General features: G+C 46.1%; 1 protein-coding gene across 1 annotated transcript in view; it reads left to right on the forward strand.

Annotated features, from left to right (window-relative positions):
- The window catches only part of BCAR1 (BCAR1 scaffold protein, Cas family member), a 167,087-nt gene that overhangs the window by 128,064 nt on the left and 16,212 nt on the right, over positions 1 to 22,811 (forward strand). Inside the window, exons 3-4 of the mRNA XM_066582246.1 lie at positions 17,514 to 17,672; positions 18,692 to 18,814. Coding sequence (XP_066438343.1) covers positions 17,514 to 17,672; positions 18,692 to 18,814 — 282 coding nt within the window. The remainder of the gene's footprint in view (positions 1 to 17,513; positions 17,673 to 18,691; positions 18,815 to 22,811) is intronic.

Raw genomic sequence — 22,811 nt, forward strand, 5'->3', positions numbered from 1 at the left:
TGTATGAGAGAGCCCTTACTGCGGATTTAACGCTAGTTAGAGATAACTGAATCTGAAGATTACTAATACTTAGTAGTGCACAATACGTAATAACAGTAACACAACTTCACTTTTTGTGATTAGTGCCCCAACTCAGTCTTTTGGGGAAAACCGGTTCCCGTACACTCCTGTGCTGTTCCTTTAAATAACACTGTCCAGTTTCAGGAGCTCAAACCTGGTTTATGGCCTAAATTCACTGTCCGTAATGTTAATCCTACCTCATGTAGAAGACCTGCTAACAACTGTCCCTAGCCTCACCTAGTCCCTAGTCATCACTTCTACTGACCTGAGACACTGTGGAGGTCAAGAACCTGAGTCTACCTCTGCTGCCTGTGCTCACAGGCCAGTTGCTTCCTCCAACTCAGAGCTGTGTAGCAGGCTCTCTACTTTTGGACATCCACGCTGGCTCCTGCCATTGCACTGGCTGATGGCTCCTGACTAGAGATGAGCGAGCATACTCGTCCGAGCTTGATACTCGTTCGAGTATTAGGGTGTTCGAGATGCTCGTTACTCGTGACGAGTACCACGGGATGTTCGGGTTACTTTCATTTTCTTCCCTGAGAAATTTGCGCGCTTTTCTGGCCAATAGAAAGACAGGGAAGGCATTACAACTTCCCCCTGCGACGTTCAAGCCCTATACCACCCCCCTGCAGTGAGTGGCTGGCGAGATTAGGTGTCACCCGAGTATTAAAATCTGCCCCTCCCGCGGCTCGCCACAGATGCATTCTGACATAGTTCAGGGAAAGTGTTGTTGATGCCGGAGCTGCTATAGGGAGAGTGTTAGGAGTGATTTTAGGTTTCAAGAACCCCAACGGTCCTTCTTAGGCCATAGAAATCGCAGATCGCACCTATGTGCGATCTGCGATTTCTGTTCTCTTCTCTATATGCGCTCAATGGGGCCGGCGGCAGCAGCGCCGACCCCATTGAGAACATATAGAAGACAAATCATTCTTCTCTGCCACAGCTGTAACAGCTGTGGCAGAGAAGAACGATGTTTGCCCATTGAATTCAATGGAGTCAGCAATACAGCAGGTTCCACTGAAAGCAATGGGCTGCCGGCGATCGCGGGATGAATTGTCGGGAAGGGCTTAAATATATAAGCCCTTCCCTGCAATTCATCCAGAAATGTGTTACAATAAAAATATATACCGTATATACCGGCGTATAAGGCGACGGGGCGTATAAGATGACCCCCCAACTGTCACCTTATACGCCGGTAATACAGTGGAGCAAAGAATAAAATTCATTACTCACTTCACCGGGCATTCTGCGGTGCTCCTGCAGGCTGTCGCTCCCTCCTGGTCCCCAGCAGAGCATTGCTTTCTGGACGCAGTGGTTGAAATCCCCGTCTCCAGAAACACACGTGCCTTCAGCCAATCAGAGCCATTCAATGACATCATTGTCATTGGCTGTGATTGGCTGAAGGCACGTGTGTTTCTGGAGGCGGGGATTTAAAGCCCTTTGTAGAGAAAGCAATGCTCTGCCGGGGACCAGGAGGGAGCGACAGCCTGCAGGAGCACCGCAGAACGCCGGGGGAAGTGAGTAATGATTTTTATTCTTTGCTCCGCTGTATTCCCGGCGTATAAGGTGACAGTTGGGGGGTCGTCTTATATGCCCCGTCGCCTTATACGCCGGTATATATTTTTATTGTAACACAATTCTGGATGAATTGCAGGGAAGGGCTTATATATTTAAGCCCTTCCCGACAATTCATCCCGCGATCGCCGGCAGCCCATTGCTTTCAGTGGAACCTGCTGTATTGCTGGCTCCATTGAATTCAATGGGCAAACATCATTCTTCTCTGCCACAGCTGTTACAGCTATGGCAGAGGAGAACGATCTTTATGCTGACAGTGCGGGGGGGGGGGCACCCTTGCCGCTATTGTGGCTTAATAGTGGGACCTGGGAACTTGAGATGCAGCCCAATATGTAGCCCCTCGCCTGCCCTATCTGTTGCTGTGTCGTTCCCATCACTTTCTTGAATTGGCCCGATTTTCACAAACGAAAACCTTAGCGAGCATCGGCGATATACAAAAATGCTCGGGTCGCCCACTGATTTCAATGGGGTTCGTTACTCGAAACGAACCCTCGAGCATCGCGAAAAGTTCATCCCGAGTAACGAGCACCCGAGCATTTTGGTGCTCGCTCATCTCTACTCCTGACACCAACAGCAGATCTCCGGGCTTTCTGCACTGTCCAGCACTTGGCTCAGCTTGGCACGTTCTCTTTCAACCAGTAGCAGCACTTCAGTGCAGTCACTAAGGCCACTCTCACATGCGGTGTTGGAAAACGCAGCGATTGTGATTGTGGCGTTTTACCGTGATCCTTATCTGCGTTTTCAAATGCAGGTTACTGCATTTGATAGCCTTTTTTAATGCACCCCATAATAGTGATAAGGTGCATTAAAAATTGCGAAACGCGCCAAAATAAAGCAGACAGCACTTGAAAATCATGGCAAAACAACGCATTTGAATGCATTAAAATCAATGGGAGCATTGTACTGTGATTACCGCAGCATTCAAAACGCTGTGGTTAAAAGCTCATGCGTGAGAGTGGTCTTAGTCCCTGCGCTCTTCTTGCTGCAGGAACTTCCTTTTATCTGCCAGGCAATAGCCAATCAGAGTCAGCTAGTCCTACTATGCTGGAATTTGGCACACTTTCTGGTGAACATAATATTTTGGTGCAATTTTCGGCGTATCTCGCGGTCCATTGTCATAGCAATGCTTTATCCCTTTACGGTAACCCCTTACATCAGTGCAGTTTTCAATCAGATTATGGCTGTTACATGTGATCTCACCCTATACATGATATATCATAAATGCTACCTCTGGGATCCCACACCTAGCTGGTGAACAGTATATTCCAAGTAATATTTGCTTTTTGGGCCCCCAGAATGAATCTTACTGGTGGTTGCTAGGTACTCTAGTCTGACTGTATAGAATATAAGAAGAAATAGCTAATGGCCTAATATAGTGTGATATTGTATATTTCCATGTATCTAATATTGCATTGTGATAATAGACCAATTTTGACAAAAGTAATTCATTTTTATCATAGCGGCAGATATTTTGTGGTTTGTAGGTATTATCTACATGTCTTGTACAGTTATTATCCAGTGGGACATGTCCCTAGTAAAGATGAGCGAGCACCAAAATGCTCGGGTGCTCGTTACTCGGGACGAAATTTTCGCGATGCTCGAGGGTTCGTTTCGAGTAACGAACCCCATTGAAGTCAATGGGCGACCCGAGCATTTTTGTATATCGCCGATGCTCGCTAAGGTTTCCATTTGTGAAAATCTGGGCAATTCAAGAAAGTCATGGGAACGACACAGCAACGGATAGGGCAGGCGAGGGGCTACATGTTGGGCTGCATCTCAAGTTCCCAGGTCCCACTATTAAGCCACAATAGCGGAAAGAGTGCCCCCCCCCCCCTCCCAACAATTTTTACTTCTGAAAAGCCCTCATTAGCAATGCATACCTTAGCTAAGCACCACACTACCTCCAACAAAATGCACAATCACTGCCTGCATGACACTCCGCTGCCACTTCTCCTGGGTTACATGCTGCCCAACCCCCCCCCCCCCTGCACGACCCAGTGTCCACAGCGCACACCAAATTGTCCCTGCGCAGCCTTCAGCTGCCCTCATGCCACGCCACACTCATGTGTATTTATAAGTGCGTCTGCCATGAGGAGGAGCCGCAGGCACACACTGCAGAGGGTTGGCACGGCTAGGCAGCGACCCTCTTTAAAAGGGGTGGGGCGATAGCCCACAATGCTGTACAGAAGCAATGAGAAATAGAATCCTGTGCCACCGCCATCAGGAGCTGCACACGTGGGCATAGCAATGGGGAACCTATGTGCCACACACTATTCATTCTGTCAAGGTGTCTGCATGCCCCAGTCAGACCGCGTTTTTTTATAAATAGTCACAGGCAGGTACAACTGGGAATCCTCAACTCCGCAATGGGAATTCCGTGTGCACCCACAGCATGGGTGGCTCCCTGGAACCCACCGGCTGTACATAAATGTATCCCATTGCAGTGCCCTGGACAGCAGAGCTAACGTCAGATTAAATGCAGGTGGGCTTCGGCCCACACTGCATGCCCCAACCTGACCGGGCTTTTTAATTCATAGACACAGGCAGGTACAACTCCCTATTGTGAAGTCCCTGTGGACCGACAGCATGGGTGGGTGCCAGGAAGCCACCGGCGGCACATAAATATATCCCATAGCATTGCCTATCACAGCTGAGGTAATGTCATGTTTAATGCAGGTGGGCTTCGGCCCACATTGCATGCCCCAGTCAGACTGGGGTTCTTTAGAAGTGGACACATGTAGTTACAACTCCGTGTGGACCGACAGCATGGGTGGCTCCCTGGAACCCACCGGCGGTACATAAATATATCCCATTGCAGTGCCCAGCACAGCTGATGTAACGTCAGCTGTAATGCAGGTGGGCAAAAAATTAATTGGATTACACTGTAGGCGAGGGCCCCAAAAAATTGGTGTACCAACAGTACTAATGTACCTCAGAAAAATTGCCCATGCCCAACCAAGAGGGCAGGTGAAACCCATTAATCGCTTTGGTTAATGTGGCTTAATTGGTAACTAGGCCTGGAGGCAGCCCAGTTAAAATAAAAATTGGTTCAGGTGCAAGTTTCAACGCTTTAATGAGCATTGAAATGTATAAAAATTGTTTAGAAAAATTATATGACTGAGCCTTGTGGGCCTAAGAAAAATTGCCCGTTCAGCGTGATTACGTGAGGTTTCAGGAGGAGGAGCAGGAGGAGGAGGAGGAGGAATATTATACACAGATTGATGAAGCAAAAATGTCCCCGTTTTTGATGGTGATAGAGAACGATGCTTCCATCCGCGGGTGCAGCCTACGTATTGCTTAGGTATCGCTGCTGTCCGCTGGTGAAGAAGAGAAGTCTGGGGAAATCCAGGCTTTGTTCATCTTGATGAGTGTAAGCCTGTGGGCACTGTCGGTTGACAGGCGGGTACGCTTATCCGTGATGATTCCCCCAGCCGCACTAAACACCCTCTCTGACAAGACGCTAGCCGCAGGACAAGCAAGCACCTCCAGGGCATACAGCGCGAGTTCAGGCCACGTGTCCAGCTTCGACACCCAGTAGTTGTAGAGGGGAAGAGGCGTCACCGAGGACGGTCGTGCGATCGGCTACGTACTCCCTAACCATCCTTTTACAGTGCTCCCGCCAACTCAGCCTTGACTGGGGAGCGGTGACACAGTCTTGCTGGGGAGCCATAAAGCTGGCAAAGGCCTTGGAGAATGTTCCCCTGCCTGCGCTGTACATGCTGCCTGATCTCTGCGCCTCCCCTGCTACCTGGCCCTCGGAACTGCGCCTTCTGCCACTAGCGCTGTCGGATGGGAAGTTTACCATCAGTTTGTCCACCAGGGCCCTATTGTATAGCATCATTCTCGAACCCCTTTCCTCTTCGGGAATGAGAGTGGAAAGGTTCTCCTTATACCGTGGGTCGAGCAGTGTGTACACCCAGTAATCCGTAGTGGCCAGAATGCGTGTAACGCGAGGGTCACGAGAAAGGCATCCTAACATGAAGTCAGCCATGTGTGCCAGGGTACCTGTACGCAACACATGGCTGTCCTCACTAGGAAGATCACTTTCAGGATCCTCCTCCTCCGGCCATACACGCTGAAAGGATGACAGGCAAGCAGCATGGGTACCCTCGGCAGTGGGCCAAGCTGTCTCTTCCCCCTCCTCCTCATGCTCCTCCTTCTCCTCCTCAACGCGCTGAGATATAGACAGGAGGGTGCTCTGACTATCTAGCGACATACTGTCTTCCCCCACCTCCGTTTCCGAGCGCAAAGTGTCTGCCTTTATGCTTTGCAGGGAACTTCTCAAGAGGCATAGAAGAGGAATGGTGACGCTAATGATTGCAGCATCCCCGCTCACCATCTGGGTAGACTCCTCAAAGTTTCCAAGGACCCTGCAGATGTCTGCCAACCAGGCCCACTCTTCTGTAAAGAATTGAGGAGGCTGACTCCCACTACGCTGCCCATGTTGGAGTTGGTATTCCACTATAGCTCTACGCTGCTCATAGAGCCTGGCCAACATGTGGAGCATAGAGTTCCACCGTGTGGGCACGTCGCACAGCAGTCGGTGCACTGGCAGATTAAACCGATGTTGCAGGGTCCGCAGGGTGGCAGCGTCCGTCTTGGAGTTGCGGAAATGTGCGCTCACCCGGCGCACCTTTCCGAGCAGGTATGACAAGTGTGGGTAGCTTTTCAGAAAGCGCTGAACCACCAAATTAAAGACATGGGCCAGGCATGGCACGTGCGTGAGGCTGCCGAGCTGCAGAGCCGCCACCAGGTTACGGCCGTTGTCACACACGACCATGCCCGGTTGGAGGCTCAGCGGCGCAAGCTCTGTCAGACCCTGCAGCAGTTCGTGGGCCGTGTGCCTCTTCTCTCCTAAGCTGAGTAGTTTCAGCACGGCCTGCTGACGCTTGCCCACCGCTGTGCTGCCACGACGCGCGACACCGACTGCTGGCGACGTGCTGCTGCTGACACATCTTGATTGCGAGACAGAGGTTGCGTAGGAGGAGGAGGGTGGTTTAGTGGAGGAAGCATACACCACCGCAGATACCAGCACCGAGCTGGGGCCCACAATTCTGGGGGTGGATAGGACGTGAGCGGTCCCAGGCTCTGACTCTGTCCCAGCCTCCACTAAATTCACCCAATGTGCCGTCAGGGAGATATAGTGGCCCTGCCCGCCTGTGCTTGTCCACGTGTCTGTTGTTAAGTGGACCTTGGCAGTAACCGCGTTGGTGAGGGTGCGTACAATGTTGCGGGAGACGTGGTTGTGCAGGGCTGGGATGGCACATCGGGAAAAGTAGTGGCGACTGGGAACCGAGTAGCGCAGGGCCGCCGCCGCCATCATTCTTTTGAAAGCCTCCGTTTCCACAAGCCTATACGGCAGCATCTCCAGGCTGATCAATTTGGCAATGTGCACGTTTAACGTTTGAGCGTGCGGGCACGTGACGGCGTACTTGCGCTTGCGCTCAAACAGTGGCGCTAGCGACGTCTGGACGCTGCGCTGAGAGACATTGCTGGATGGGGCCGAGGACAGCGGAGGTGAGGGTGTGGGTGCAGGCCAGCAGACGGTAGTGCCTGTGTCCTCAGAGGGGGGTTGGATCTCAGTGGCAGGTTGGGGCACAGGGGGAGAGGCAGTGGTGCAAATCGGAGGCGCTGAACGGCCTTCGTCCAACCTTGTGGGGTGCTTGGCCATCATATGCCTGCGCATGCTGGTGGTGATGGCTCCCCAGCTGATCTTGGCGCGACAAAGGTTGCACACCACTGTTCGTCGGTCGTCAGGCGTCTCTGTGAAAAACTGCCACACCGTAGAGCACCTTGACCTCTGCAGGGTGGCATGGCGCGAGGGGGCGCTTTGGGAAACAGTTGGTGGATTATTCAGTCTGGCTCTGCCTCTACCCCTGGCCACCGCACTGGCTCGGCCTGTGCCCACACCCTGACTTGGGCCTCCGCGTCCTCATCCGCGTCCACGTCCTCTAGGCCTACCCCTACCCCTCAGCATGCTGTATTACCAGTAGTGCAGAAACAGAACGCTGTAATTAAATGTGCCACTTATTGGCCTGTGGTTGGAGGCTGACTGCGCTTACAGAACGCACAGCAGAGCCGGGAAATAATTTTGCGCAAGCCTGCTGTAACACTTAGCTGGCTGCGTATGAATTAGGAGGACAACTACCCCCAGCACAGACCCAGTACACTGAGGACAGTCACAGGCAGCCCAAATAGATTTTTTTTCCCAAATGTTTTTGGAAAGGCCCACTGCCTATATTCAATAAATATGTCTTCTGTCCCTGCCTCACCACTACTGGCCCTGGAGTATGTAAAATAACTGCAGACTGTTGCACTGTGGACTGGAATACAGCGGTGATGTAACAGCCAACACAGAGCCAGGAAATAATTTTGCGCAAGCCTGCTGTAACACTTAGCTGGCTGCGTATGAATTAGGAGGACAACTACCCCCAGCACAGACCCAGTACACTGAGGACAGTCACAGGCAGCCCAAATAGATTTTTTTTCCCAAATGTTTTTGGAAAGGCCCACTGCCTATATTCAATAAATATGTCTTCTGTCCCTGCCTCACCACCACTACTAGCCCTGGACTATGTATAATTACTGCAGGGCGCAATGCTCCGCACGGCCGATATACAAAAAAAAAAAAATGTGCAACACTGCAAAAAGCAGCCTCCACACTACTGCACACGGTTAGATGTGGCCCTAAGAAGGACCGTTGGGGTTCTTGAAGCCTAAAATACTCCTAACGCTCTCCCTATAGCAGCTCCGGCACCAGCAGCACTGTCCCTGATCTCTGTCAGAACGCATCTGTGGCGAGCCGCGGGAGGGGCCGATTTATATACTCGGGTGACACCTGATCTCGCCAACCACTCACTGCAGGGGGGTGGTATAGGGCTTGAACGTCGCAAGGGGAAGTTGTAATGCCTTCCCTGTCTTTCTATTGGCCAGAAAAGCGCGCTAACGTCTCAGAGATGAAAGTGAAAGTAACTCGAACATCGCGTGGTACTCGTCACGAGTAACGAGCATCTCGAACACGCTAATACTCGAACGAGTATCAAGCTCGGACGAGTACGTTCGCTCATCTCTAGTCCCTAGTAATGTAGCATGGATCCTCACTTGGTAGTTGGCAGGAGTACATTTTTAATTAAGGATTCTGTGTTTTGTATGTAGAGAACAGCTGCCATTGTACTCAGTGTAAAGTTATATCCCAAGTAAAATATGACACAATGCTGGGTGGGGAGGGTGTGGACACCAGCGATAGGACTCATATGACGCATCCGCACCGGTGGCAGTTTTATTGCAGATTTTAGAAAATCTAATATTAAAGAAATCATATGTTGAACTCAACATGTGGGAATATAGTAGGTGTTGGGTGGGGGACTAGGTGCTTGGACCCCCTCGCTCATTAGGATGATGAGGTGCTCTTTGAGATGTTGTGTCCTTTCACTATGTGATATTTCTCTCATATCATAGACAGTACTGTAGTAATAATAATCTTTACCTATATAGCGCCAACATATTCTGCAGCGATGTAGATCAACACATACAGTAAGAAGAAGTTCTTGGGTAAGACTGGCCCGTCACATAGAAGTGTCCTATGAGGGAATGCTGGAGCCAAGTTGTATAGAGTAATGTACCTCGGACTGTTGCCATCCTTTAATTATATGTATGTGACAAGGTCCAAGTTTGGACGAGATGTGGCATGAATAATGTTGCCAAATAGCTTTAAAAGAAATGTCAGTGAAAGGTTGTTCAGGTATTTGCCTTTAAAATTTGATTACCACCTGTGAGGACCAATCACCTTCGTAGACCCAAATTTTCTTGTTTTGCTAAATAATCCGACCAAAGTCATATAAGAAGACGTCTTAGGACACATTCAGTCACAGTAGATTATGTTGGGGATTTTCAATCTGCCAAAGCTTCCAGTATAATGCAAAATTCAATTCACATGCAGAGTGAAAAAACATCCCAGATTTTAAATTCCTGCTTTTCCCGCATCATCGTCTGGCGATGGCACGGAATCCACGACCTTTCCACAATGTCAATTGCGGAAGAGCTGCGGATCGGACAGCTTCCACTGACTTCAATGGAAGCCGTCCTCACAGAATCCACGCAGAGATGGAGCATGCTTCGATTTTTCCTCCACGAGTAAAAACCACAATTGGTTTCTGCTTGTATGCAGGAAGAATCATTTTTGCATAGCATGCTATGGGCGGTATTTGCTACGGATCCGTGGTGCAAGCACCCACTCCGGATTCCGCAATGCAAATCCACCCGTGTGCAGGCGGCCTAAGCAGCTGCTTAAAGGGGTTGTCTCGCGAAAGCAAGTGGGGTTAAGCACTTCTGTATGGCCATATTAATGCACTTTGTAATGTACATCGTGCATTAAATATGAGCCATACAGAAGTTATTCACTTACCTTCCCTGCGCTGGCGTCCCCGTCTCCATGGCTCCGTCTAACTTCAGCGTCTAATCGCCCGATTAGACGCGCTTGCGCAGAAGGGTCTTCTGCCTTCGGCTCGGTCCGGCAGCAGCGGCGTTCTGGCTCCGCCCCCTTCTACGCATCATCGCGTAGCTCCGCCCCATCATGTGTGCCGATTCCAGCCTCCTGATTGTAGTTACTGATCATAGAATCCTAGAATGGTAGAGTTGGAAGGAACCTCCAGGGTCATCCGGTCCAACCCCTGCTCAGTGCAGGATTCACTAAATCATCCCAGACAGTTTGGGGATGCAATGTTTGGGCATAAAGGTTTTACAGGTGAAACAGCTGTATTACAAAACCATAGTAATTCACAGTAAACACACACAGTTTTGCTGGTCAGTAAGTGGCCACACTGCAAAAAGTTAGAAAACACATTTATCAGAAATAATATGCTATCTGCTTCCTGCTCCATACAGGGTGGTAGGTGACTCAGCGAACAACTGATTTCACAGGTGGCAGACCTCATCGATCAGCTATTAATGATCTCTCCTGTGGATAGTTCTTCAATTTTGAAAAGCTAGAAAACCCCTTTAAAGTTAAAATAGAGCATCACATTTGATGAACTTACCAAACCACATTACTGAATTACTTTAAGTAGAAATTCAACTATTAAACAACTCCTGTTTACATGAATGAAGGCCCCCCCCCCCCCCCCCCACTATAGCCTGTTGGCAGTCATAAACAGCTGTTGGGAGGGAAAAAGTGACAATTTGTGACATCTGATGAATTTGGACCACGTATAAATTCTTGAGATTGTCTATGACTTTTTCCTCTGTGCTAAGACTTTTCCGTGACTCACTGGCGACCAGATGTGGCAGTAGAGCCTTAGTGTTATGAGCTCGTCTTCATCTCTCCTGTAGTGATGCTGCAAGATAAATGAAGCTGTACACATTTTCGATGGAAATTATCTACAAGCCCTTTCCTTATGAACCAGATCGGAGAGCTGCTACAAAGAGGGGTTATCCTTACAGAAGAAGGATCCCCCTTACTCCCAGGTTAAACAAAAACATACTATATAGGACTGCGATGGATTTCCAATTTCTAGCCAATTACCTGCAAATCCATTGACACGCCACAGGTTGCTATTTATGGAGGTCTGTCAATACTAGACTACAGGATGTCTCTTACCTACATCCCTGCATGATATCAGCTTCCTCCAACAGCTAATGGAAGATATTCTAATCATATGCTATTCTAGGTCAGGGTGTCAAACTCATTTTCACCGAGGGGCACATCATGCTTATGGTTGCCTTCAAATGGCTGATTGTAATTGCATAGTAAGGGATCGTTCACAGGGGCGTATTGACTTAGTGTATTGGATGCACAATTTTTTTGTGCATAATAAGCAGTGAATAGAACCCACTGATTTCAATGGCTTTGTTCACATGAGCGTATTTTTACGTGCACAGAAACACATGCCGTAATGCCCGAAAAATGGTAGTGTGGGGGGTTTCGAAGAGAGGTCAGTGATAACAGACTGCACTTTTGCAGCTGAATGGGAGCTGCCGGCTGGGTGAGTGGAACAGGGACATAGCTAAAGTCTCATGGGTTCGGGTGCTAAAGTTTATCTTTGGGCCCCCCAACTTCTCTTAACTCCTTAACGCAGAGGCGTAACTTGAAGCTCCCGGGCTCCAATGCAAAACCTGTAACAGGGCCCCCAACTATAATGCTGTATTCATAGTACTGGCCTCCCTATATGAAGAAGAGAGGCCTTATGGGCCCCCTAAGGCGCCTGGGCCCGGGGGGCAACCGCATCCCCTATAGTTATGGCAGTGCCTGTTAAGTTTGATGCACAGCCAGCGGGCCACATAAAATGAAGTGGCAGGCCGCATTTGACCCGCTGGCCTTTTGTTTGACATGTGTGCCCTAGGTAATCCTGCACATTACTACTATGCCGATTATGTTATATACCTACAAATTCTAAACAACATCTCTGTATAATCCTGTGCGGTCTACATGAGATAAATGTGCTTTTCTACAATTTGGCCTGAGTAACCTTCGGTGTGGATGACTGCAGTGCATATAGTGATGCCTATGGCTTTCAGTGTAATTAGATGAGTTTGCTATGGTAACCTGCGGGCCGGCTGATGGGAATTGCAAGCTATTTAGCAATGCACTTTGCTTTGTTCTGGTAACCTAATAAAGACAAGTTGTATAATAGAAATGTCCACATGACAGCGATTTACAGGGTGCCCGTGCCCTCTGAAGGCTGGGGACAAGAGAGTGGCACATTGCTAGTACGAACCCGAGTTCTCCGAACAACTGCCCGTCATCTGTATCCCCCCCAGGATCCTTTATATGCTCTTGCTATAAATATTTTATGATGCCCTTCGAATAACAGGATAGAAATGCTTTGTTTAGAATTGCTAGAAAGCAAGCGTCCGCCTCGCTGCCTTTTTAGGGTAATTTGACCACTAGGCCATTCTTCTGCAATAAGTTCATGAGTGAAATAAAGGGCATTCCTCCCTTTGCACCAAGAACATATAATTCTACATGGTGTATTTAGAAGGAAATACGGATGATGCGGGTGGACGCCTTCTCCTTGCAATGTGAATCATGATCATCATTTCACTGCTGTTAGTTTTTGTATTTACTTAGTTTATTGCACCATTTATTCTGCTGTAAATGTCACACGTTCTCCCAAACTAATGGAGCTTACAATCACACCAATACCTGACACAGCATGGGGGATATTTCTTAAGACGCTGATCTTAATATCATTCCCCCAGCACACAATGCACCCAATACATGAAGAAACACACGCCTCTTGATGCATTAGTCGCATCTGGTCACCTCCATTTACCTACATAGAAATGTCCGCCCAGTCCGACCTGATGTACATTTCTGGCATAATTTACACATAAATCAGTCCAGGCAGCCACATCCCCTTTCTAAAAGCCCGGACCACTTTCTACAAAAATGGGGTGCTGTCGCAAATAGCCAAAAGGTCACAAATTTATGCGAAAATCCACACTAGCACAAAAATGTTTTTATTTCATGCATAAAAGGCTTTATGAATGTCACCCTGAATCTCAAATGAATTTTATACTGACATCTCCAAGAGTGGTTATGTCTGTGGCTGCTTTCACAGGCAATGCCGACCTGAGCAGCCAGTAAGTAGGCCTCCTGCTCACTATATTTAGACAGTTACACTCATAATTACAAAATTTATGCTTGAAATATACATATGTGCTTGTTTCCCTAATCTTTGTGACTGCATACTGCCATGCAGTGCTAATAATACTCCATGCAGTACCCAGACAATACTTTTCTTTAATTCCCAAATTCTGCCACCGTACATTGCCTAAGGCCTCATGCCAACGGCAGTGACGGACTCCGCCAGTGGAATATCGCAGTGGAGTCTGTCACAGCGCCCCCCAAAGATGCCATACTCACCTCTCTGGATCCGCCGTGTGCGTCCCGCCTGCCGAGCCAGCACCCAGCGCAGTACAGCGTGTGACGCGTCGGCAGTGTGGGATGACGCGGCCGGCGGTGGGTGGGGAGCGTAATCACGTGATACTTCCACTGTTCTCACAGCGGATGTATAGTGTGACAACTACAATAGAAGCCGGCCGTGCATTTTTCCGTGGCAATTAGAGTGTGCAACGGTTCTTTTGACACTGCGGAATTCCACGGTAGAATTCCGCAGCGTGAACATTGAGCTATTAGGTTCAATAGAACCTGAAAGCTGCGGCATAACGCGGTGGATTTTCGCCATGGGAAACGCGCAGAAATCCTGCCGTGGGCATTAGCCCTAAATAATACATCATACAGTATTTAAACACAGAGACCATAATAACACTGCTGCATATTTCCCATGAGGTGGAGCTTGTGGACTTGAAACCCTGCATTATGGAGTCAGAAGTGGGTCTGGCAGTAAAACAACTAGCCGAAAATAAAGTGCCAAACATAGATAACATACTGGCAGAGCCATTGCTGCCAGTACCAGTGAAAACCATCCACACGATGGCCACAGGACTGGAAAAGATCTGTCTTCATCCCTCTACCAAAGAAAGGCGACTCCTAGAATTGCTCCAACTACTGAACAGCCCTCATTCTGCATGCAAGCAAGATCCTTCTCAAAATTATACAGGAAAGACTGAGATCAGTAGTTGAAGCGGCACTCCCTGATGTGCAGGCAAGATTCCAGCGAGGACGCGGCACCCCCAACCATATTGCAAACCTACGATGGACCATGGAAAAAGCTTGAGCATACCAAAAGAATACCTGCATGTGCTTCATCAACTACATCAAGGCTTTCGACTGCGTCGACCGTGACAAGCTATGGCAGGCAATACAAGAGCTGGGCATATTGGCACATCTAGTCAAGCTGATAAAATCACTTTATACCACTCAAGAAGCCACTCTTAGAACACAGTATGGGGACTCAGAGTGGGATCAGCAAAGATGTCCGACAGGACTGCATCCTCTCACCCTACTTGTTTAACCTATATACGGAAGTGATCATGCGTAAAATGGACCTAGATGCATTGGAAATTGGGGTGAAAATAGGAGGCAGAAACATCAACAATCTCCATTATGCGGATGACACAACTCTGCTTGCAGAAACAGAACCAGGTCTGCAGCAGCTGATATGGAAGATTAAAACTGAAAGTGAAAAAATGGGCCTATACCCAATTTAAAGAAGACTAAAATTGTGAGAACTGCAAAAAATGGCCAAATTCAAATCAAAATCGACAATGAGGTCATAGAATGCGTGTCAGACTTCATCTTACTTGGCTTAAAAATTGATCAGGCTGGAGAATCCATGCCATAAAGGCAGGATAGCATTGGCGCAAAGTGTAATGCTTAACATGGACAGAATCTGGAAAAGTAGGGAAATCGGCATAGCAGCCAAACGCAAGATAATGCAAACCACCATTTTCCCCATGGCCATGTATGGATGTGAAAGCTGGACTGTGAAAAAAGCCGATAGAGCAAGGATTGATGCGTTTGAGCTGTGGTGCTGGCGAAAGCTGCTGCGTATACCCTGGACGGCGAGAGTAACAAACAGAGAAGTCCTGAATCGTATAAGACCCAGACTCAGACTCACGTATTTTGGCCATGTAATGTGAGCAGAGTCGCTAGAAAAATCTATAATGCTTGGACAGATCAGTGGCAAAAGAAGACCTGGCCACCAAAGAAAACAATGGCTTAATGCTGTCAGAGCCGATACGGGCATGGATATCACACAACTGAAAGAAGTAGTGCAAAACCAAAAAACATGGAGGGAGGGAGCCTTTATGGTCGCCGAGGGTTGTGAACAACTGAACGACTAACAACAACAGCATTTCCCACACAACTGTGTCATGCAATTTCCCAGTAAAGCTGTGTCCAAATAATACTGCCTTACAATCCCTAAATAGTGAAGCAGTTAATAAAGTCCCTGGTATTCTAGGGCATTGATTGGGTTAATAGTAAAGTCCTTGGCAAGCAGTAAAGGTTTACATGTTGTACTCTTGTGGAGGTTCAGTCCTTGCGGCACATTAGGAAAAGGTGCCCAGTTTGCCAGCTACTAAAAAATCCCTAGCTTCTCGTTTGTAATCTTTACTTTGAGGTCAGTTTCACATGAGTGTATTGTAACAAGTCCATAAACATATTATGTTGGACTGAAAAAAGACATATGTCCATCTAGGTGAGTCTGTTACACCTCCCCCCCACAACCCCCAATGTTGACCAAGAGGAAGTAAAAAAATCCTAATGAAGTAGAAGCCAATTTTCCTGATTTAAGGGGAAAAAAATCCTTCTCAACTCCAAGTCTAGCAATCAAAATAATCAACAACCATTCTGAAGTAATATTGTATCGCTTAAGAAAGACGTCCAGGCCCCTCTTGTACTGTTTCATTGAATTTGCCATCACCACGTTCTCAGTGTCAGTGCTCTTACAGTAAAGAACCCCCTTCTATGTCAGCGTAGAAACCTTCTTTCCCCTAGACGCAGAGGATGCTCCTTTGTTACTGTTACAGTGCTGGGTATAAATAGATGATGGGAGAGATCTCTGTATTGTCCCCTGATATATTTGCACACAGTTTTTAAGTTACACCTCAGCCATCTTTTTTCTAAAGTGAATAACCCCAATTTTGATAACCTCTCTCGGTATTGTAGTCCGCCCATTCCATTTATTACTTTAGTTGCCTAAACTGTACACAATATTCCATGTGTGGTCTGACCAGTGACTTGTAAAGAGGAAGAACAATGTTGTTGTCATGTGCCCCTAGACCTCTTTTGTTGCACCCCATGATCCTATTTGCCTTGGCAGCAGCTGCCTGACACTGGTTACTCCAGCTACGTTTACAGTTAACTAAAATCCCCAAGTCCTTTTCCATGTCAGTGTTTACCAGTGGTTTCCCATTTAGTTTCTAATGGTGACATGTACTTCCCTGCGCAGGTGCAGAACCTTACATTTATCAGTGCTAAACCTCATTTGTATAATAGAGATCAGTAATACGGACATGTTTCAGATGACATTACAACCGTATGTCATCAGTATTTGATCTGTGTTCGCCTCCATATTTACTGTCACTGGTTTCATATTCCACTGAGCAAATACTGATCCGTATTTGCCCAAGAGAAGATAATACCAATATGAAATCAAAAATGGACAGAAATAGGTCATAAATTAATGCTTAAAAAAAAAAACACCTCTACATTAGCTCCATGTTTCTGTATGCAAAACACCAACCAAATACAGAATTAAAATACGCTTGTCTGAACGCGGCCTTACAGTGTGGCACAACGCCAGGCGCCTCCCTTTTCTATAAGGTATAAATTGCATATAACCCTCATAGATACAGACAGTTTCTGATATCTGCTTTGAGGTATTTGTGTCACTGCAGTCGCTCAGAGTCACAGAAGCTAGCAGTAAACTTACCGAGGTCATCGTATTATGGTCGTGCCTAATGTTACACTTTCAGAGGGACACAGCATGCTATTTCAGTATTCTCAGCATTCTTCGCAGGTTCAAATGAAACAATATTTAGTTTAAATTATCTCATATAACCCGGTACATTATACTGGGGCCCTGTCTAATAAATTCCCATGTAATCTAAAAGGTGAATGAACAATATGGACCGAGAGCACTTTGTAAAATCCTCATAGAGGATGCAATGCAGGACTGATTTCTATTCCTCTGCATACAGTAGCCATTTAAAATGCTAACAAATGGCGAGATGTAGTTGGTATTCTCATTCTGTCTTGTAATTTGTCTCCATCTTGTGGTAGCAGTGATATTACCGAACACACTCATCCATACAAATGAGATAACTTCATGTTGAAAATTATTTTGGCCTCCAGTTATCACCCGGACATCCACATTCTACGTACTCTGATTATTTTATATGAAATGGTATAATATTATTACATTTTGAGATTCTTGACTAAATATCATTTTAATGCGATATTCTTTGCACAGGTTGTTCTTCCTACTCGCAAAGGACAAGTCTATGTGTATGATTCCCCCAAGCCAGAACAACAGGATGAGTACGACATTCCTCGACATCTCCTTCCTGCTGGACCACAGGAGATCTATGACGTTCCCACCAGGTGTCTAGTGAACAACTACAGCCCAGAGGTTTGTAATATCACATTAAAACATGAGGACTTTAAAACAATCATGAGATTAAATATAATTAAGGCCATGCCTTGTCTACTCAGACCTGTCAGTGCAAAAGTTGGCAAAAGGATGCTGTGAGAGGTTTAGCGGTGTACACACAAACCAGACGTAGGACACAAACAAGACTGTTTTTGGATAGAACCGGAACCAAAATGACAACTAAAAACAGGGAGAAGGGATACATTTCAGGAAGGCGGGAAAGGAAAGTAAGGAATCTATCTCTGATGTTAGAATAGTTGATCCTACCTAACAAGCGGAGCATCTGCACCTACAAGGGCAACCCTACAACAGAAACCTGGGCTTCCCTTCTATGAGCCTAGATGAAATGAGGGAGACAGGAAAGCACCTGGGAATAACCCAAATAAAGCAGACCTGGAGACACACAGAGGGGGAGCACAGAAGATAAAAGCAAGAAAAACACCGCACAAGGACACAAGGGTTAAAATGGACATTGAACACTGAACAAATAGCACAACTCAAAGATCACACCATGCACTGACAGGACAAAAACTCTACAAGCCACCAGAGACCTGGTACACCACTGAACTCAGTAATATACCGTAACCGACATCTATTGCAAATGAGAGATGGTTAAAATATCTCAACAATAGCGCTGATAGGCTTGCTGGGTTGTCAGTCACCCCAGCCACCCTATCAGCTATCAGCACTAGACCCAAAGGGAGATGCTGCACCGACAGGCACATCATGTGGTCCAGCATCTACACTGTAACAACACAACGTTGCGGCCAGACCTGCACCCGCCCCTTTTATCTTCCGATGCTAGAGCGCCCGGTGACAGGTCATAGGTAACAATAAATAATCAATATCTAGCAATGAATTAGAAAATCCCATGGCCGCGCAGTTTTTGGTCATGTCGCAGCCACCACGTAGTCACAACATGCTGCCCTGCACTGAGGTCTGAAGTCAATAAAATGTCTTTACTGCATTCAGGTGAACTAAATTTTGGTTTTGCGCAGGTGTATGATATTCCACCAATGGCAGTAAAAGGTCCGCTCAGCAGAGAACAAACCCAAGAGATTTATGACATCCCTCCCAGCGTGGAAAAAAACCTATCGGACCATCTGCAGTCCCATTTAATGGTAAGAGTCCAAAACTACCCATTCCAGGGATCAGGATTTAAAGGGACTATATCACCAAAAATGTTTTTTATTAATTAAAGTCAGATAAGGAAACATTTTTCAAATCAGTTTTAATTTTCTGATTTGTAGAATTTTGTATTCCGTTGTCTATACACGACTATGGGGGCTACCATCTTGTCTGAGCTACATTTACCAACATTTAGAGCATTTAGAGATATGCTTTACAGTGGTCTCATGGGCTATACGATGGAATAGAATGGGGTAGATAGTCACAGCTAGTCATCTATTGTGAATGGTGAATCCTGTGTTATCTGCATATAGGTGTTACCTTTCAGTATAATCCTGCCTGTGATGTTAGGGTCCTTTTACACGGGCCAAATATCATTCAGATTATGTGATTATTGTTCAGTGTAAATGCCATGTGCCAACTGAACCTTCGAACAATACATCATTCGTTGTTTAGTTTGTACTACAGATCGTCCCAAGTAAACAGGCAGTCATTCATGCGCAAACGACTGCCTGTTTACTGTGAATCGGGGCGGACGGGTTGGAACGATCGTTCTGGTGTAAAAGCATGAGGATCATTCCTGCGTCTGACAGCTTATGTAAAAGGGCCGTTAGTGAGATGCTTTCTTTAGAGATCAGGAAGTATCTGACTATTATTAAGCACTGTCTTCAGAGTAAAAAAATATTTTTTTTAGTTTTTTTTTTAAACAGATTGTGACCAGAAATGTAAAAAAAACCCAAAAATTCTTTAAAAACATGTTTAACACAAAAATTAGATTTATATATAGGCCATTTTCCGATGACACATTCAGGCTTTAACATTTCTAGCTTATGAAGCAGCAACGTTTTGGCAGTGGTGCAGTTTTTGCTGCAGTTTTCCAAAATCATGGGGAAAGCCCAGCCTAATTAGAATGTTGTTTAATTAGGATTAGTTCTAATTAAACTTCTTGAAGTCATTGTATTGTCCTGTTTTACACAGCCTGTAGTTTTCTCAGTATATCATTTCAGTGTTCTGAACAATTAAAACAAATATGCTACATTGACAATGCGGTCCTGCCTGCAGACATCATATTTTACAGCACAAGGAGCTGAGCAGAACTGAACAATGTGGGGAATATCCACTACAGTTCAGTGTGATGTAGACCATTGCTGCCTCCTGGGCTTACGGCCTCCCATACACAACAGACTATAGTTGTGCGAACCCGCTGATTGTGACAAAACCAGATGATTCTCACATGTCTATGGGGGCCTCCTGACAGTATTTAAGCAATTAGTGAACAAGCCAACGATGATTTTTTTCATGCCTGTATAAAATGAATGATGAACGAAAAGTGAACAATTTATCATTCATCGTTTGATCATTGGCTGTGTTTTCACTGAAGGATTATCATTCATTTTCGCTCGTATGAGCAATTTTTTAAAAACAAATTGTTCCTTGTAAAATCATAGAATGGTAGAGTTGGAAGGGACCTCCAGGGTCATCGGGTCCAACCCACTGTTCAGTGCAGGATCACTAAATCATCACAGACAGATATTTGTCCAGCCTTTGTTTGAACACTTCCATTGAAGGAGAACTCACCACCTCCCATGGCAACCTGTTCCACTCATTGATCACCCTCACTGTCAGAAAGTTTTTTCTAATATCTAATTTGTGTCTCCTCCTTTTCAGTTTCATCCCATTGCATCTAGTCTTTCCTTATGCAAATAAGAATAGGGCTGATCCCACTGCACTGTGACCTGGGCCTTTACACATGCATGTAGTGTGATTGGCTGGGTATTCAGATCAGTTCTCCTATGATCAATCTTGACTAAATTACCCCTCCCTGTCACATTATATTGTGTGTTCAGGCTTCAGGCCTGGAATTGGAATCAATGAATTAAAAAAAATTTGGAGCTTCCCCTGATCAGAGGCCGGAGTGATTTCATTTCTGTATAACTGGAACTGCATTTATATTCATGTGATGATGTAAAGTCGGTTAATCACTTTGGAGCGTCGGTCTACAAGTGGCGTAACCTGCCTACTGATTTCATTAAGTAAATGTACTGTAATTATTCATTGCTTCCACACAACAGGCCTCACAGATGTATTGTCTGCAGTGGTTTAATCTTCAGATAGTAGGTACCGCCAGATTGCGCTTCTTTACAACCTTTTTAGGCAGCGCTATAATTACTTTCATTCATTCCATAGGAAGAGATAACAAATTACTTTAACACGTAGCGAGAAATTGTTCGTCTGAGCAAACTCCGTCACAGTTTGGTCATTCGCTGGGCGGGCAGTTTAAGACAAAGATAAATCGTTTTTCTTCCTTTTTACCGGATCATGTAGTCATTCATTCAGTCTACAAGTGAATGAGAACGACTGAACGCTCGGTGTTTAAGGTGAACGATTAGCGAACGAGCCAACAATGATTTTTATGCTTTATGAAATGAACTATGTCTGGCAAGTGAACAAATTCATTGTTCAATCCTTGGCCGTGTTTACACTGAACAATTAGGGCGACTTCAGACAAATGTATGCACAAATATGCTCACCTCAGCGCAATGTGCAGTGAACAAGGCTTGTTTTCGTGCGTGCCTGTATACTTTACTGTATGTATTTGCGCAGGTACGGCATGATCACATGGGCAGAGGCTCCCCTCCACCTTGATTTAAATGGCTATAAAGCCTAATGAGGTCCCAGTGTGTTCTGTCCCCAGCGGGTTTGCACTGTACTTTGTGCATCACATTGCAAATTTTTGTGTACATGTGCGCACCCCCCATAAACTCCTACGGAGACCTGTACTGCGCAAATATGCAGAAAGATAGAGCATGCTTTATTTGTTTCACACACACAAAATGGTGAACTGAGACCGATGCCATTGACATCAATGGGTTCTATTCTATGTGTATTGCACGTGTATATTTTGTGCATGCAAAAACCTGAGCAAATACACCCGTCTGAAGCCCCCCTTATCGTTCACATTTCAATGATCCAGTGATTTTCTTTGTGAACTTTGCAGAGTTGTCATCCAACGCATCAATTTTTCCATACCTTATCCCCACTGAAATCAATATAAAAAGCAGAATGAACAGAAAGGCAATCAGCAGGACCAAATAAGTTTCCCCATCCACCATTTTCTTTTCTAATAATGTCATCTAGGGGTTCTATCATTATTGTGGGGCTTCCAAAATGGCTGTGTATATTTGCAACCTTATGACCTTATTCACATGGCCATACATTCTGGCATGTTCTCTGCGTATTCCATGGACTACACACCACCCCATAATAGCCTATGAGGCTATTCAGACACACTTTATTTCACATGGACCATTGTGAAAGACATCCCAGCATATTTTATCGTCATCCATGGACAAGAATAGAACATGCAATATACATTGTCCATACAGATCGGACAGCACAAGGATGGGTGTCCATTTGCTGTCTGATACATATTGCAACTGAGTTTCGCAGGCAAAACATGTGTATTCTTGTGTGAATAAGTCCCAAGAAACCATGTTGGGATACCCAACTTTCTCATTTTAGGTTCTAGTTGGATGGTAGGTGCAGCAGCAGCTTGATCAGTCTCCTGTAGCTAAGGGCACTCAGCAAGGTTCTGGACCAATTGTCTCAGACCTTACATCTGATCAACTACCCATTGGAAATGATCCATTTTAGTTGTGGCCAGTTAATCTGTCACAGAAAAGGGCCAGCTCATCCTCTTAAAAGTGCCATAGTGGTCGGACTAAGCAGAAGTTGTTCTACCAAGAAGAGTTTTTAGGGTTCCAGGTGTCTATCCCCCCTCTTAGAGGGTAGGAATTGGCTATAAGGAGCCAACTGGTTATGTCTGTAGAGAGACTGCTAACCACCTAGGCAGACAGGAAGTATGTGAACCGAAGGAAGCCAAAGGTCAAAGCCAAATCAGGAGACCAAATCCTGGTCAGAAACAAGCCGTGTCAAAGCACCAGAGAAGTAGTACAGGTAGCAGCATGACAGGCAGCAGCAAGGTGAAAC

Source organism: Eleutherodactylus coqui, chromosome 11, assembly GCF_035609145.1.
Source record: "Eleutherodactylus coqui strain aEleCoq1 chromosome 11, aEleCoq1.hap1, whole genome shotgun sequence".
Classification (NCBI taxonomy): domain Eukaryota; kingdom Metazoa; phylum Chordata; class Amphibia; order Anura; family Eleutherodactylidae; genus Eleutherodactylus; species Eleutherodactylus coqui.